This window comes from Eptatretus burgeri, chromosome 4 (assembly GCF_056783735.1).
Source record: "Eptatretus burgeri isolate ZD-2024b chromosome 4, Ebu_testis_v1, whole genome shotgun sequence".
NCBI classification, from domain to species: Eukaryota; Metazoa; Chordata; class Myxini; order Myxiniformes; family Myxinidae; genus Eptatretus; species Eptatretus burgeri.
In genome coordinates, this window is record NC_140964.1 from 44,436,423 (window position 1) to 44,451,422 (window position 15,000).

The following is a 15,000-nucleotide window of genomic DNA, read 5'->3' on the forward strand; positions in this document are numbered from 1 at the left end:
TTGCCCCTCGCTCACCGATTGGACGGAACAAAAGTGGGCGTGAGTCGTTTTTGATCCGTTTTCTGCGGAAAGTCCGTGATGTTTTTGAACACGCTGCTCGGTGCGCGCCCTACACGAGTCCAGCCTCGGTGCCCACGAGTGGCGCGAGATGGTGTGGATGCGATGGTGGCGAGTTGTGACGGTAAAGGTCGTGGCGGTTGTGGTGAAGCGGCGTTGTGGTTGGTGGTTGTTGTTGTGAAGCGGCGTTGTGGTTGTTGTTGTGATGGCTGTTGAGACGTGGTTGGTGGTGGTAGTAATGGCGGCTGGTCCAAAATAAAGATAGTAAAAGAAAAACGGCTATCCTGAAGAGTCGCAGCCCGCATGAATGACATTTATTCCCTCCAGACAACGGGTTTGGGCCTAACTACACATATACTTAGAGATATCTCACCTAAGGGACCTGAATGGTGGTTTGCGAATTTCGTCAACCACAACAATATATATATATATATATATGTATGTATATGTATATATGTATGTATATGTATATATGTATGTATATGTATATATGTATGTATATATATATATGTATGTATATGTATATATATATATATATATATGTATGTATATGTATGTATATATATGTATATATATATATATATATATATATATATATATGTATGTATGTATGTATGTATATGTAACGAAACGAAACGGGAAAACAGTTCAACATAATGCACATTTATTCCGCGGAACATGGAGAGCACACATATACAGCCAAACAGAATGCACATATATCAAATGCAACGAAAGAAACAATGACGCAGAGATACTACCGACTAAAACCGACACACGGCAACACTTAAACAGTTTTACTTCACCAGACTGGCGCCGACACACATTTACTCAAAAGCAAAGGAAAGAAGCCACCCTCATAGGCAAGGGGGCAGACGGGCCCGTAGGCCAATGTGTGCGCGGGACCTGAAGGAGCGGTCAGGTCCGCGAGATCGGGGGGGTCCTACCCGCGTCCTCGTGACGAGCCGCAAATGTGGCTGCGCGGCGGTGCCCCGACTTCGTGCTCCTTCGCGGGTTTCGTTGGCATCGCTTGGAGTGGGGTGTGAACGGGGCCCCCCTTTTAGCACTCTCTCAGCGCGGGGGAAAGGGGGGGATTGTTGATGCCCTGGGGGAAGCAGAATGGTTGACTGGCTTGGGTCCCGCGACGAGCGATCCCACCGCGATCTCGTCGCCGACCGCCGTCTTTCCTGCCTCGAACCCGAGCTCCTTGGACTCTTCCCCCAATTCTCCTCACCCGACTGCAGAAAACCACCTTGACGCCTTCGCCTCCCGACTCCACTCCGCTCTCCAACCCGACTTGACTGCCTCGCAACAACTCCAACCAAAAAAACTAACTCTCTGCACAACAACTCTTCTCATTCGCCTCACGCTCGCCGTTTTATAGGCCGGCAGGAGAAAACAATATGCAAATTTCCGGATCAGGATCTCCTCGAGGGCGGAGCCACGCTCGCCAATTGGACGGAGGAAAAGGGGCGTGAATCTCCCCTGATCCTAGAATTTGCATATCTCGATTCCATACAGACGCGCCTGGAGGCGGGGCCAAGCCGCCCCGCGCTTCCTATTTGGACGCATCAGAAGTGGGCGTGTTGCATTCCTGATCCGAATTCTCCTCGGAAAGGCCGCTATTTGCACTCGCGGCTCGGCGCGTATCTTGTACGAGCCCAGGACAGCCCGACGCTCGGTGCTCACAGGTGGTGCGGGAATGGCCGTAGAAGGAGAGAGGTGAAGGTGGTGGAGGGTTTATGGTGGTGGTTTGATGGTCATGGTGCGTTTGGGAATGGCATGATGCGATGATGTGGGAGCGAGTTGTGACGGTAAAGGTAGTGGTTGTTGGAGTTGTTGTTGTCTGAGGGTTGGAGCGTGGTTGCAGTTGCTGGCGATGGCTGGCGTGGTGGTTAAGGTGGTTGCGGTTGAGACGTGGTTGGTTCAAAATAAAGATAGAATAGAAATCTCAAAGCGTCGCAGCCCGGATGATCACATAAATTCCCTCTATACAACGGGTTTGGGCTAACTACACATGTACTTACAGAGATACCTCACCTACGGGACCTGAATGGTGGTTTGCGAATTTCCACAACCGTAACAATACGTTCATCTAAAGTGGTTGCCATGGCAACCAGGATGCTGTTTCCATCCGTTCCTGTCCGCACTCTAACTCGCAAAGTTTTCAACTTTCACGTTTCATATTTGGTACATAGGTACAGACTGTGGAGACGGTGTGTCCCGACATACGTTCGTCATCTAAAGTGGTTGCCATGGCACCAGGATGCTGTTTTCCATGTCGTAGCACAATTCTGTATATACCTTCTTGTTCGGGCGTATATTGTGCTCTCTTGCGCTCTTATTACTGATTACAATATACACATACATATATTGCTTAAAAATTATTTGGATCAGACTTCACTGCAATGCTTTATAAAAAATATTAATTATTACATTAGTCTTTTAAAAATGATAAATGTATAAACAGGTGCGCATTGGGTGGCTTTGACACCAACTCTGGTTTGCTTTGCGTGCACGGCGTTACAACAGGTTATGAATTGTCTTGGCAACTATACGCATTTCCATTGCCTACCTGTTTTTAGTTTCCATTAAAGATGTTTAATCTTCATCTTCATTGGCCTCACCTGTTCCCAAAGGGACAGGAGAGGCGATTATAATCTGTCTGCACACCAATCTACAATAATATAGATTGTTGATTTCCAGATCTACTGTAATCTATATACCCTGGCAAGGCTCTGCATCAAGTGCCCTGTCTTGTTGAAACAGATTTATGGATGCAGTTTTCTCTGTGGATACAGAAAATAACAGACAACCTCAAGGGAAGGCTGTGCAGCCTTGCCGTGTGTGCTGTCGCATGGCTCGTGAGTCACATTCGGGTGCTGGGACTCGAAGAAAGGGAGAAACCTCTGCAGCTCATCCAGCTCCTTGTCACTCCAGTCGCTGGGGAACCCACAATGCAGTTCTACTCAGAGCGGTGAGTTTTCATTAAGCGGAGTGTAAAGGAATGCTTTGATATTGTAAAGGCGCAGTCTCTAACCATGAATGCACTGCCAGGCGGATAGGGGACGAGACGTGAGAGGTAAGGGCACGTGCGGTAGGGGTGAGATGTGGGGCCCATGACGTGTGCTGCGTGGTGTGGATGGGGCACACACGGTGTGGGTGAGGTGCAAGTTTGTGGTACAGTTTCCCACTGCACATGAGGTATTCAAAGGAATATCTGTGTTAAGCAAACTGATCCTCCTGTGACAGGGTGGCGATTATGAGCTCCATCATTGAACGCATGTGCACTGAGGTGATGCAGCAAACTGGCACCAGAATAAAGTTCCAGGGAAACTCACCTGCTGATGGTTCCCATTGCCGAGACCTGTTGCCTGGAACCCATCCTATACGCGAGCTGCTGCAGTCTGCATTTGCCTCTGCAATGTCACGTGGACTGCTGGACACCCGTGCGCTTCTCACCCTTGAGGCCGTTATGCATACCGGTGGCACACATTGGTTCACTGACAACCTTATAAAGGTAGGTTTTGATTATTGGCTCCTATTAATGGAGGTTTGGGCTTTTTAGAGCTCAACTAGCCAAGACCACTGTCGTAATCCTCATCTCTCACTCTTTGTCCTCATCTTGTCTTGTCTCTCGAATGCAGTTTTGAGTTGCACTTTTTAAACCTTTAATGTATAAACACTTGCTTTCTTTACTTTTTAAACAGTAATCTAAGGCTAATGCATTAATTAAGACTACATTAAGAGACATCAGTGCATTGGACTAGCTTAAGAGACATTAGTGCACTTTGTATGAACAGCAAGGAAATTGGTAAATAATGGACAAATCAACATTATTTGTGATTTCAACCCAGGATCCCAACATCAAGAGGCAAGTGCTCAGTTGGGATTGTCATACATGCGAACTCAAAATTGTTTTTCTTTGTTTAGATACTAAAACCTCGAATCATCATATGATTCTCTGTTGTTGCCTAAATACTATGCACGAAGGAACATTTTGTCATTTCAAATGATCCATTACTGTTCAAGCTGTTCTGCTAATCACGACCTGTTTGCGCACTGAAATGTCATCTCTTTAGGAACTTCTGAAAGAGACCCGCAAAGACTGTGCAGACCGTGCCGTAGAACTCCTCTACGGGGTCTTCTCTCTGGATCTGCATCAGCTGACGTTGTCTCTGTTGGGTCATGTTCTCCCTCCTCTCTTAACTACGCCAGCCAAATGGCACTGTCTCACGGCCCCTCCGGGCAGGGCCCTGGCCAGGTGGCTCCTGAGCGTAGCTTTCATGCACACTCTGCACTCGCACGCCAATCAAATTGCTTTAAAGGCATGGTTGCATCTTCCTCGTGCCAAGAAACAATCCACATTTTTGTTTTTTCACACTAATGCTGGTAGATGGAATGCATGTCCTTGAAGAAATTTCCACCTTTTTTGGTGTTTTTGCACCTTCTAAGCTGCTTAACAATCCTCGGTGTAAGGGAGCTTGATTCATGGCATGAACTAAAAGTTTGTTTAATATTCGAGTTCTTCCCTTTGGATGTAACGGTTCCTAATATATTGACAGAGTTTCCCTCTTCTAGGCTCGCTGTATGGTGTGCCATCACATCTTATTCAACTCATAGCAGGAGCCAAATATCGGCCAAGTACAGGAAACGTCCACGTGAGGATGTCGAGGTAAGTGTACCCTGCTTATCTCCTGTCATGGAATTAATGATGCTGAGACTTGGAGCCCCACAGGCATGATGAGATGGCCTGGCTGGTTCATGCATCCATGTAGATACAGGATGAATATTGCTGAAATAATATGGGCACGAGGAAGTTCCGCATTTACTGAATGACAGTCATTTCAGCGAGATTTGTGGAAATGATTGATAATTCTCTCTGAATCGTGATATGGCCTTTGCGTACAACTGGAGTTTTCACGACGCGAAAGTCGAGTGTTGCAAAGGCGCAGCTGTTGACACTATCAAACGGTTTCAGGTCTTGATTCCACCTATGCACAGTATTCGTAAGGTGTGATTGCTATTAACAATGTTTAGCGCAGGGTTTTGCGGGTGATGATGTGATCGGCATGGATGCGTAACCCCTTGATTACACGTTTTGCATATCCTGCCGTTCGATGATTGGCCTTCCCCTTTCTCAAGTGCTGTACTTCCCAAAATAGGATCAGAGAGAGAGAGGGAGACAGACAGACAGACATGGAACACAATGCATCATTGATTACTTCTAAGCACCAGAACCTTAGAATAAGTAGAAAATCAACACAAGCTATGGCAAACTAGTTGATGTGTTTATTTAATTTTGTGTGCTTGATCAGAAAACGAAATGGTCCACTCAGATTATCAAGCAACTCACGCCAATCCTGTTGATGATCATTATATGTGTTTGCATGTTAGTGGGGACTAAAATGGGATAATTCACGTGAAAGAAGACAGCGGAATGGGGAGAGCCAAGAAAAAGAGGGTTGGTTGAGCAGAGAGGAATAATGCAATGCAAAGGAGTAGGATGTGGAGAGTAAAATAATGTGACTAACTCGATCAGTGAATTTTCCCACCCAGATTTTCTCAATGGCAAATCTTCCCTTCTGAATTTGGTGATGACCAACTTCCCTGCCAATGTATCCTGCTCATCCTCTGCCCCAATTGGCTCATCGGATCAACATGTGCTTGTGAAGGTCAACATCTTTCTGGCCATTCTCAGAGAACAGCCTCAGTGCCGGCGAGTCTGGCAGTTCACTCAAGCAAATTGGCAGGAACTGCAAGTAGCCATCTCTCTTCAGGACAAATATCTCATCTACCACCCCTGATATTTCTTCAGCCTGAGAATTCTTCCACAGAAACCTGCTCTCTCTCTCTCATGCACAGACTTGTCTTCAGTTATCTTACCCATCCTCCTGCTCTTGGTACTCTGAATCCTGTGGTGAGGCAGTTGCTTTAATACAAATGGCATTCTCCTCCTGGAAAGAAAATCCAACTAAAGACAGCCTAAGATCATTCCACAAAGCCCAAAACAAGTGTCTACTCTCAGGAACAGAAAACAACATCTGTCTAACCTCAACAATGAACTTTCAAACTTGTTTCCCTCCTCTAAACATGGTGGCGCCTTGTTTAACCGGTCTCTGATGTATGCTCCCCTTCCATTCCTTCCCTCACTTCAAATAGCACCACAGCTGACACCACTAATGAGATGGCTGAATGCCTCAATTCTGTGTTTGCTTGAAAATCTTGTGTCCCCAACCTCTCTCTCTCGCTCTCGCTCTCGCTCTCGCTCTCGCTCTCGCTCTCGCTTTCTCTCTCTTTCTCTCTCTTTCTCTCTCTTTCTCTCTCTTTCTCTCTTTCTCTCTCTTTCTCTCTCTTTCTCTCTCTTTCTCTCTCTTTCTCTCTCTTTTCCACTCTCTCTTTCACTCTCTCTTTCACTCTCTCTTTCACTCTCTTTCACTCTCTCTTTCACTCTCTCTTTCACTCTCTCTTTCACTCTCTCTTTCACTCTCTCTTTCACTCTCTCTTTCACTCTCTCTTTCACTCTCTCTTTCACTCTCTCTTTCACTCTCTCTTTCTCTCTCTCTTTCTCTCTCTCTCTCTCTCTCTCTCTCTCTCTCTCTCTCTCTCTCTCTCTCTCTCTCTCTCTCTCTCTCTCTCTCTCTCTCTCACACTCTCTCACACTCTCTCACACTCTCTCACACTCTCTCACACTCTCTCACACTCTCTCACACTCTCTCACACTCTCTCACACTCTCTCACACTCTCTCACACTCTCTCACGCTCTCACGCTCTCACGCTCTCACGCTCTCACGCTCTCACGCTCTCGCGCGCTCTCGCACTCTCACTCTCTCACTCTCTCACTCTCTCTTACTCTACCCACCCTTCCCAGTCATACCCAACTGCTCTTGGATTCTGCGTCTTTTGCACCTGAGATGTTGGAAATTTTTTGGCAACCCTCGACTCTGACTCTGCAATCGGACCGGATGGCATCAGCTCACATGTCTTAAAACCTGCTTTGATGCTCTTGCACTTCCTCTCTCTCTGCCCTTTTCATCCTGTCATTTACCATAGGTCATCTTCCATGTGCTTGGACATCAGCCAACATCACAGCATTACATAAACGTTGCAAAAATGGATCATCTGAACTACAGGCCAATTTCTTTGCTTCCACTCATCAGCAAGGTCATGGAATCCATCATCACAGTTTTAAAACAATAAAAAAAAGTTTTAAAACGAACGATAAAATCGTTCTTTTTCTCCAACAGCCTCATCTCAGATCATGAATTCAGATTGGAAGTAAACTTGGTTGAATAGAAGCAGCTTCGAATCTCTCGAATAGAAACAGCTTGGACATGCTGCTTCTACTCTTCCAACAATGGACGGAGACCCTCAATATTGGACATGAGATCAGGGCTGTATCTCTGGACATATATTGAGCTTTATATACAGATGAGCATCTCACCTTGCTCTCCAAACTTTCTGCCAATGGAATCCAAAGCCAACTCCTGGCAGTGCACTCTCAGCATGATCTCTCTTGGGCAAGCTACATTTCAAAAATGGCCTCCAAAGCTAGATGCTGACTGGGCATCCTTTGTTGTGCAACGTCCTTTCTTGGCATACCTGAGCTCCAATCCACTGACAAGGTTTTCATCTGCAGCTTGATTGAGAACTGCTCTCCCCTCTGGGCTGGCTCCCCTGCCTGACATTTTGCTCAGCTTGTCACTGTGGAAACCAAGGCTTTCAAGATCATTGGAATCTCTCACGAAGAAGCTGAGTCCATGGGTCTATCACTTCACCATCGCCGACAGATCGGTGGTAGTAGACCAGCCAAAAATCGAAAAGTCCCCCAGAATTTTTTTTGCGGCATCGCTTGTTAATAGCAGTCATCCATGTTGGTTCATTCCACTGTGGCAAGGTAAAAAGAATGTAGGTGGATGCCATCGCCAAATTTCAATTTCAAGGTCATTTTGAAGGTCACCAAGGTCATTGCCGGTCGATTTTGGGGTTTTGCCTATTTTGATGAAACCGGTGCCTATTTTATTGAACATATCAATAAAAACCAAAGCTTGTATATTGTAGCAAGTGTATTTTTGCATTGTCAATGGTTAAACTGAAAATGTACTTTAATTTATAGAGTTTTAAGAGAATGAAAGGCAAACATTGCCATTTTTCTGTTATATTCTTATGGGTATTTTACCATGTCCAATGTCGCTTTGTTCTCAGTACTACCAGAACTTGCACACCATTAACATGTTATTTTCTTTCCAGTTGGAGATAGGCAGGCTTCCTGCCAAATATGTACCAGATGTAGTGTATATAGCAGTGTGCTAGGTGTTCTTATTGATCGTTGTTACATGGTTATAACCACTGTGTACACTGTATTTTCAGATCGCTAGAAACTTCCACAGTTTGCAAGCAGTAGTATAGTAGCTAGCCATGGACCCTGTATCAATTATCAAGCATAAAAGAGAAAGCAAAGACACAGACAAGCTCTCATGCCTTTTTTGTCAGAGCAGTTCAGGTGATCTCTGCACAGCATCCACAGAAGGAAAAAACAGAACAAGGACAGTCGCTGATCAGAGGCAAAAACTGGGTGACTCCACCAATGTAGACATCCTTGAGAGACTTGAGGTGCTTTCAGAGGAAGAATTCCATGCAATGGAACTCAGGTGGCAAAAAACCTGCTACTCCACATTCACCTCTGAAAGCAAGCTCAGCAGACTAAAGAAACAGCGCCAGTCATCAGCACAGCTAGCATCCCATCATGGTCTTGATCAATACTCCAGCACTACTTCAGTACCCACCCGACGAAGCACCCAACGAGCAATGAATGGGTCCCTATGCATGTTTTGCCAAGAAGAGGGCAAAAGAAAAGTTCACAGGGTGGAAACTCTGGAGAAGTCTGCAGAATTGATTGAGCATTCCAAACTTCACCCAGTGATGAGTTCAAGATTGTCAGGAGTCAGTGACCTGATAGCAGCTGAAGGTTGCTATCATCTTGCTTGTTTGGTATCCTTTGAAAGACACTCTGCAAGACCAGGATCAGCCAGGGAATCACAACAGCCAGTGGAGGATGAGTGCATGATGATGATATGCAGAGACTTGTGTGTAGGTTTCTCTCGTGGTCACGTGTATGACATGAGTGATGTACATGACAGATACGAGAGGATGAGCAGTGAAATGGGCAAATGTGTACCACCAAAATACCAGTCCAGGAGAACAACTTTCTTTGAAGTGGTTCACGAGCTCGTTGGACCAAAGGCCAGTTATATGAAACCTCTATCCAGGTGATCACTCCTGATGTACCCCGGTGACAAGTCAGATTTCTTGATCTCCAGAACACTGACCAAATCCATAGAGCATGGAATGTTCTCATCAGAATTGGAATCAAATGAAGACCGTGGAACACTCAAGTTTGCACAAGGCAACATCTTTCAAGAGATGGTACACGTTGCCCTCAGAGTCAGGCAGGATCTGCTCAACACACCAGGTCACTCGAGCACATGGCATGGACTTGATCAAGAGCATGTTGATCAAGTGATCCCAGAGAGCTTGTATATGTTCCTTCGCTTGCTCTTTGGGGGCATAAATAACCTTTATGAGGAGACAGATGAAGACTATACCATCAAACAGACTGTGTGCAGTATTGCCCAAGACATTGTTTATGGGGTGTCCCATAAACGGAAGTTGACACCAAAGCACATTGGTCTTGGGCTCACTCTCCACCAGGCTATTCGCTCTGAGGCTCTTGTTGACCTGTTCCATGCAGCTAACCACACCATAGGCATTGACACTGTTCGAAGGTTTGACACGAGCATAGCTAATGAAATACTGGACAGGTTTGCCAAGAACGGTTATGTCTATGTCCCAAACAACATTGTCAAGAAGTGGATGATCCACTGTTCCTGTGACAACATAGATGTGCTTGAAGCAACTCTTGATGGAAATAATGCATTCCACTGCATGCAGATGATGGTCTGGCAGAGAGGTCCACCTCCAGAACAAAGAGAAGATACTGCAAGTGGAAAGGGCCCAGGTGAAAAGAGCCTCTTAAGATCAAGAGCTATAAGGCCTGGTGCTCTGCATGAGTTTCAAAGGCTTGACCAGGCTACCTTGGCATCAGGGCAGAAACCCTCACCATCTTTTAGTGGACAGAAGAAGATTGAGATGGAATGGTTCAGCAATGCTCAAGATGATAAAAGAGAGAAGGCCCATGCCAAAGATTTGGCCTGGGTTGTATCACAGATGCATGATGGTGAAGATGATCAGTCCGTTCCTGCCTGGGGAGCACTGAATGAAGCCATCAGTGTCTCTGACCCTCCTGTAACAACAGCAGGGATGCTTCCCATACTTCAAGCACCAGCAGATGACAATGATACACTCACCACTGTGATCCATTGCTTTATGGACATATCAAGTCATGTGAAGGATATGAAAGGTTGTTGGTCATGTGCAGTGACACAGATGTTTTGCTGCTTCTCCTACACTTCATGCCAACCAGAGCAGCTCAAGTATGGATGGTTTCTGGAACATCAAAGAAGTGGAAGTGCTACCCAATGCATGCTGTATCAGACAAACTGTCACAACCTGTTAGGGAAAACTTGCTGAGTTTCCATGCACTAACAGGTTGTGACACAACCTCAGCCTTCAGCGGCCATGGGAAGAAGACGTGCTGTAAAACTCTCCAGAGTCAGCCACTCCTAGTCAGTGGAATTGGTCGCGATGGAGAACTCGCCCAAGTTGAGCAGTTTGTATGGCGTTCCTGCACAGCCAAGTGTGGATCAAGCCAGATTCCATGTGTTTGGTAAAGCCAAGAAGGGCCTTGATTTGTTTTCTCCAACCAGAGATGCCCTGGATCTGCACAGTAAACGTGCCAATTACCAGGCAAAGATCTGGTTGCAAGCAGATCGAGAATGCATCAGGATACCATCCCCTGTGGACACCGCTGCCTGGGTGAAGGAGAAGACTTGCCTGGTACCTATCTGGACAAGACTGCCCCCAATTCCAGTTGCCTGCCTTCAGCTGATGACCTATGGGTGCAAATCCAAATGCCAAACAGCTCGGTGCACTTGCTTTAAAAAAGAACTGAAGTGCACTTCTGCATGTTGCTGTGATGCGGTGGAATGTTGTAACCCAGCTGGGCAATAGATTTTCTATGAAACATGCACAAAGTACATTTTAGCCACATTGAAATTGTTGTTGAACTAATCTACAGTCACCTAAGACATAACATTTCAATTTCTCAGCTTGGTTCACTGCCGGTGAGAAACCTGATTCCCGTAATAGGTACTCAGATTACTGCATTTCGAAACTGCAGTTTTACGTTACATTGTGTTTTCTCCTTCTTCATCTTTCGGCTTGCTCCCGTTAGGGGTCGCCACAGCGGACCAACTGTCTCCATTTTGCTCTATCCTCCACATCTTCCATTGACACTCCAACCACCCTCATGTCCGCCCTCACTGCATCCATGAACCTCTTCTTTGGCCTTCCTCTTCTCCTCCTGCCTGGCGGCTCCATCTTCAACATCCTTCTCCCGATATACTCCACTTCCCTCCTGTGCACATGTCCAAACCATCTCAATCTCGCCTCTCTCACTTTGTCTCCAAACCGTCCTACCTGTGCTGTCCCTCTAATACACTCATTTCTTATCCTATCCATCCTCGTCACTCCCAACGAGAATCGCAGCATCTTTAGCTCTGCCACCTCCAGCTCTGCTTCCTGTCTTTTTGTTAGCGCCACCGCCTCCAAACCATACAACATAGCTGGTCTCACTACCGTCTTGTATACTTTCCCCTTCACTCTTGCAGCTACCCTTCTGTCACAAATCACTCCTGCAACTCTTCTCCACCCACTCCATCCTGCCTGCACTCTCTTTTTCACTTCTCTCCCACACTCTCCGTTACTTTGGACAGTTGATCCCAAGTATTTAAACCAATCCACCTTCCCCACCTCAACTCCTTGCAACCGCACCATACCACCACCCTCCCTCTCATTTACGCACATGTACTCCGTCTTACTCCGACTGACTAACATTCCCCTTCTCTCCAGTGCGTACCTCCACCTCTCAAGGCTCGATTCAGCCTGCTCTCTACTCTCCCTACAGATCATGATGTCATCCGCGAACATCATGGTCCATGGAGACTCCAGTCTGATCTCGTCCGTCAACCTGTCCATCACCATTGCAAACAGGAAAGGACTCAGAGTCGATCCTTGATGCAATCCCACCTTCACCATAAACCGGTCCGTCATGCCTACCGCACACCTCACCGCTGTCACACTGTCCTCATACATATCCTGCACGATCCTCACATACTTCTCCACCACTCCCGACTTCCTCATACAATGCCACAACTCCTCTCTTGGCACCCTATCATAAGCTTTCTCTAAATCCACAAACACACAATGTAACTCTTTCTGGCCTTCCCTATACTTCTCCATCAACATTCTCAAAGCAAACATCGCATCAGTGGTGCTCTTTCCTGGCATAAACCCATATTGCTGCTCACAGATCGTCACCTCTCCTCTCAACCGAGCTTCCACTACTCTTTCCCACAACTTCATGGTGTGGCTTAACAACTTTATCCCTCTGTAATTTCCACAGCTCTGCACATCACCCTTATTCTTGAAAATCGGAATCAGTACACTTAATCTCCACTCCTCCGGCATCCTCTCACTTTCCAAGACTTTATTAAACAATCTGGTTAACAACCCCACTGCCATCTCTCCTAAGCACTTCCATGCCTCCACTGGTATACCATCTGGGCCAACTGCCTTTCCACTTTTCATCTTCTTTATAGCAGTCCTCACTTCATCCTTACTGATCCACCCCACTTCCAGATTCACTATCTCCACCTCTTCCAACCTTCTCTCTCTCTCATTTTCTTCATTCATCAGCTCCTCAAAGTACTCCATCCACCTTCTCAACACACTCTCTCGCTCGTCAGCACATTCCCATTTGCGTCCTTTATCACCCTAACCTGCAGCACATCCTTCCCAGCTCGGTCCCTCTGTCTTGCCAATCGGTATAAATCCTTTTCCCCTTCTTTTGTATCCAACTTCTCATACAGCTCGTCGTATGCCTTTTCCTTGGCCTTTGCCACCTCTCTTTTTGCTTTTCGACGCCACTCCTTGTACTCCTGCCGACTTTCTTCATCTCTCTGACTATCCCACTTCTTTTTCGCCAACCCCTTCTTCCTTATACTTTCCTGTACTTCCTCATTCCACCACCAAGTCTCCTTATCTTCCTTCCTCTGTCCAGATGTCACACCAAGTACCTTCCTAGCTATCTCCCTCACAACTTCTGCTGTCGTTGCCCAATCATCCCACCCATCTTTACCACCATCCAAAGCCTGTCTCACCTCCTCCCTAAATTTCACGCAACAGTCTTCCTCCTTCAGCTTCCACCATCTGGTCCTTGGTTCAGCCCTCACTCTCTTCCTCAACCTCACCTCTAAAGTCATCCTACAGACCACCAATCGATGCTGTCGAGCTACACTCTCCCCCTGCCACAACCTTACAGTCACTAATCTCTTTCAGGTTGCATCTCCGACTTAAGATGTAATCCACCTGTGTGCACTTTCCTCCACTCTTGTATGTCACCCTGTGTTCCTCCTTCTTCTTTGAAATACGTGTTTACCACTGCCATTTCCATTCTTTTTGCAAACTCTACCACCATTTGCCCTTCCACATTTCTCTTGTTGAGACCGTACCTCCCCATCACCTCCTCATCCTCTTTATTCCCTTCCCCAACATGTCCATTGAAATCTGCTCCAATCACCACTCTTTCATCCTTGGATACACTCTCCACCACTTCATCTAACTCACTCCAGAAATCTTCTTTATATTCCATCTCACACCCCATATGTGGGGCATATGCACTGATGACATTCATCATCACCCCTTCAATTTCCAACTTCACACTCATCACTCGGTCAGACACTCTCCTCACCTCCAATACCCTCTTGACATGATCTTCCTTCAGGATTATCCCGACACCATTTCTCCTCCCATCCACACCATGGTAGAACAGTTTGAAACCACCTCCAATGCTCCTCGCCTTACTCCCCATCCACTTGGTCTCTTGTACACACAGTATGTCCACCTTTCTTCTCTCCATCATATCAGCCAACTCTCGCCCTTTGCCAGTCATCGTCCCAACATTCAGAGTTCCAACTCTCACCTCCACACTTCTACCCTTCCCCCTCTCCCACTGCCTCCGGACTCGCCTTCCCCGTCTCCTTCTCCTCCTTTGCCCAGCAGTAGCACAATTTCCACTGGTACCCTGCTGACCACCGGTACCGGTGGCGGTCGTTGGTAACCCGGGCCTCGACCGATCCGGTATGGAAATTCGTTTTGTTGTCCGCATAATGATTTGGCATAGGTTTTTACGCCGGATGCCCTTCCTGACGCAACCCTGGTCGCCTCTTACGACACACAGGGATATGGTACACCTATTCTAACCGGGGCATACACATGTTTTGCATTTATGTAAATTCAAAAGTTTACATGATGTTTTTGTTGTCTGTGTATGAAAACATGAAACAGATGAATGCATAAAGATATTGGCACCAAAAATGTTTTAATTTTGCCAAAATAAAGGAAAATGATCATTTTGTCATTTTTTGCCATTTTTACCTTCAGGACCTTGAAAATGACCTAAAAATTGAGAATCCAGGATGGATTGAGAATCCACTGACACCTTTTTCTTTATCCTGTGACTCATTGATCTGGCATGGATGCCTGCTATTAACACGCGATGCCTCAAAAAGTGTAATATTCCATATTGGCTGGCCTGCTATGGTCTCTGTCTTCCTCCGCCTCATTTCCGGTCTTGCACCCTCTGCCACCTCCATGCTTAACCCCCCCCCCCCCCTCCAGGTACCTGCAGGATGCACATGGTCCACCAGCATCCCCCTCTTCGTGAAATTCCCTAAATCCAGAACCACTGCTCAACTCCACTCATTT

The 15,000-nt window shown here is 46.4% G+C and overlaps 1 protein-coding gene across 2 annotated transcripts in view; it reads left to right on the forward strand.

Annotated features, from left to right (window-relative positions):
• MED24 (mediator complex subunit 24) overlaps positions 1–15,000 on the forward strand; it is a 66,181-nt gene that overhangs the window by 45,335 nt on the left and 5,846 nt on the right. For both annotated transcript variants that reach the window (XM_085877782.1, XM_085877781.1), the window contains 4 exons: positions 2,856–3,031; positions 3,307–3,574; positions 4,137–4,318; positions 4,636–4,729. In XM_085877782.1, coding sequence (XP_085733908.1) covers positions 2,856–3,031; positions 3,307–3,574; positions 4,137–4,318; positions 4,636–4,729 — 720 coding nt within the window. The remainder of the gene's footprint in view (positions 1–2,855; positions 3,032–3,306; positions 3,575–4,136; positions 4,319–4,635; positions 4,730–15,000) is intronic.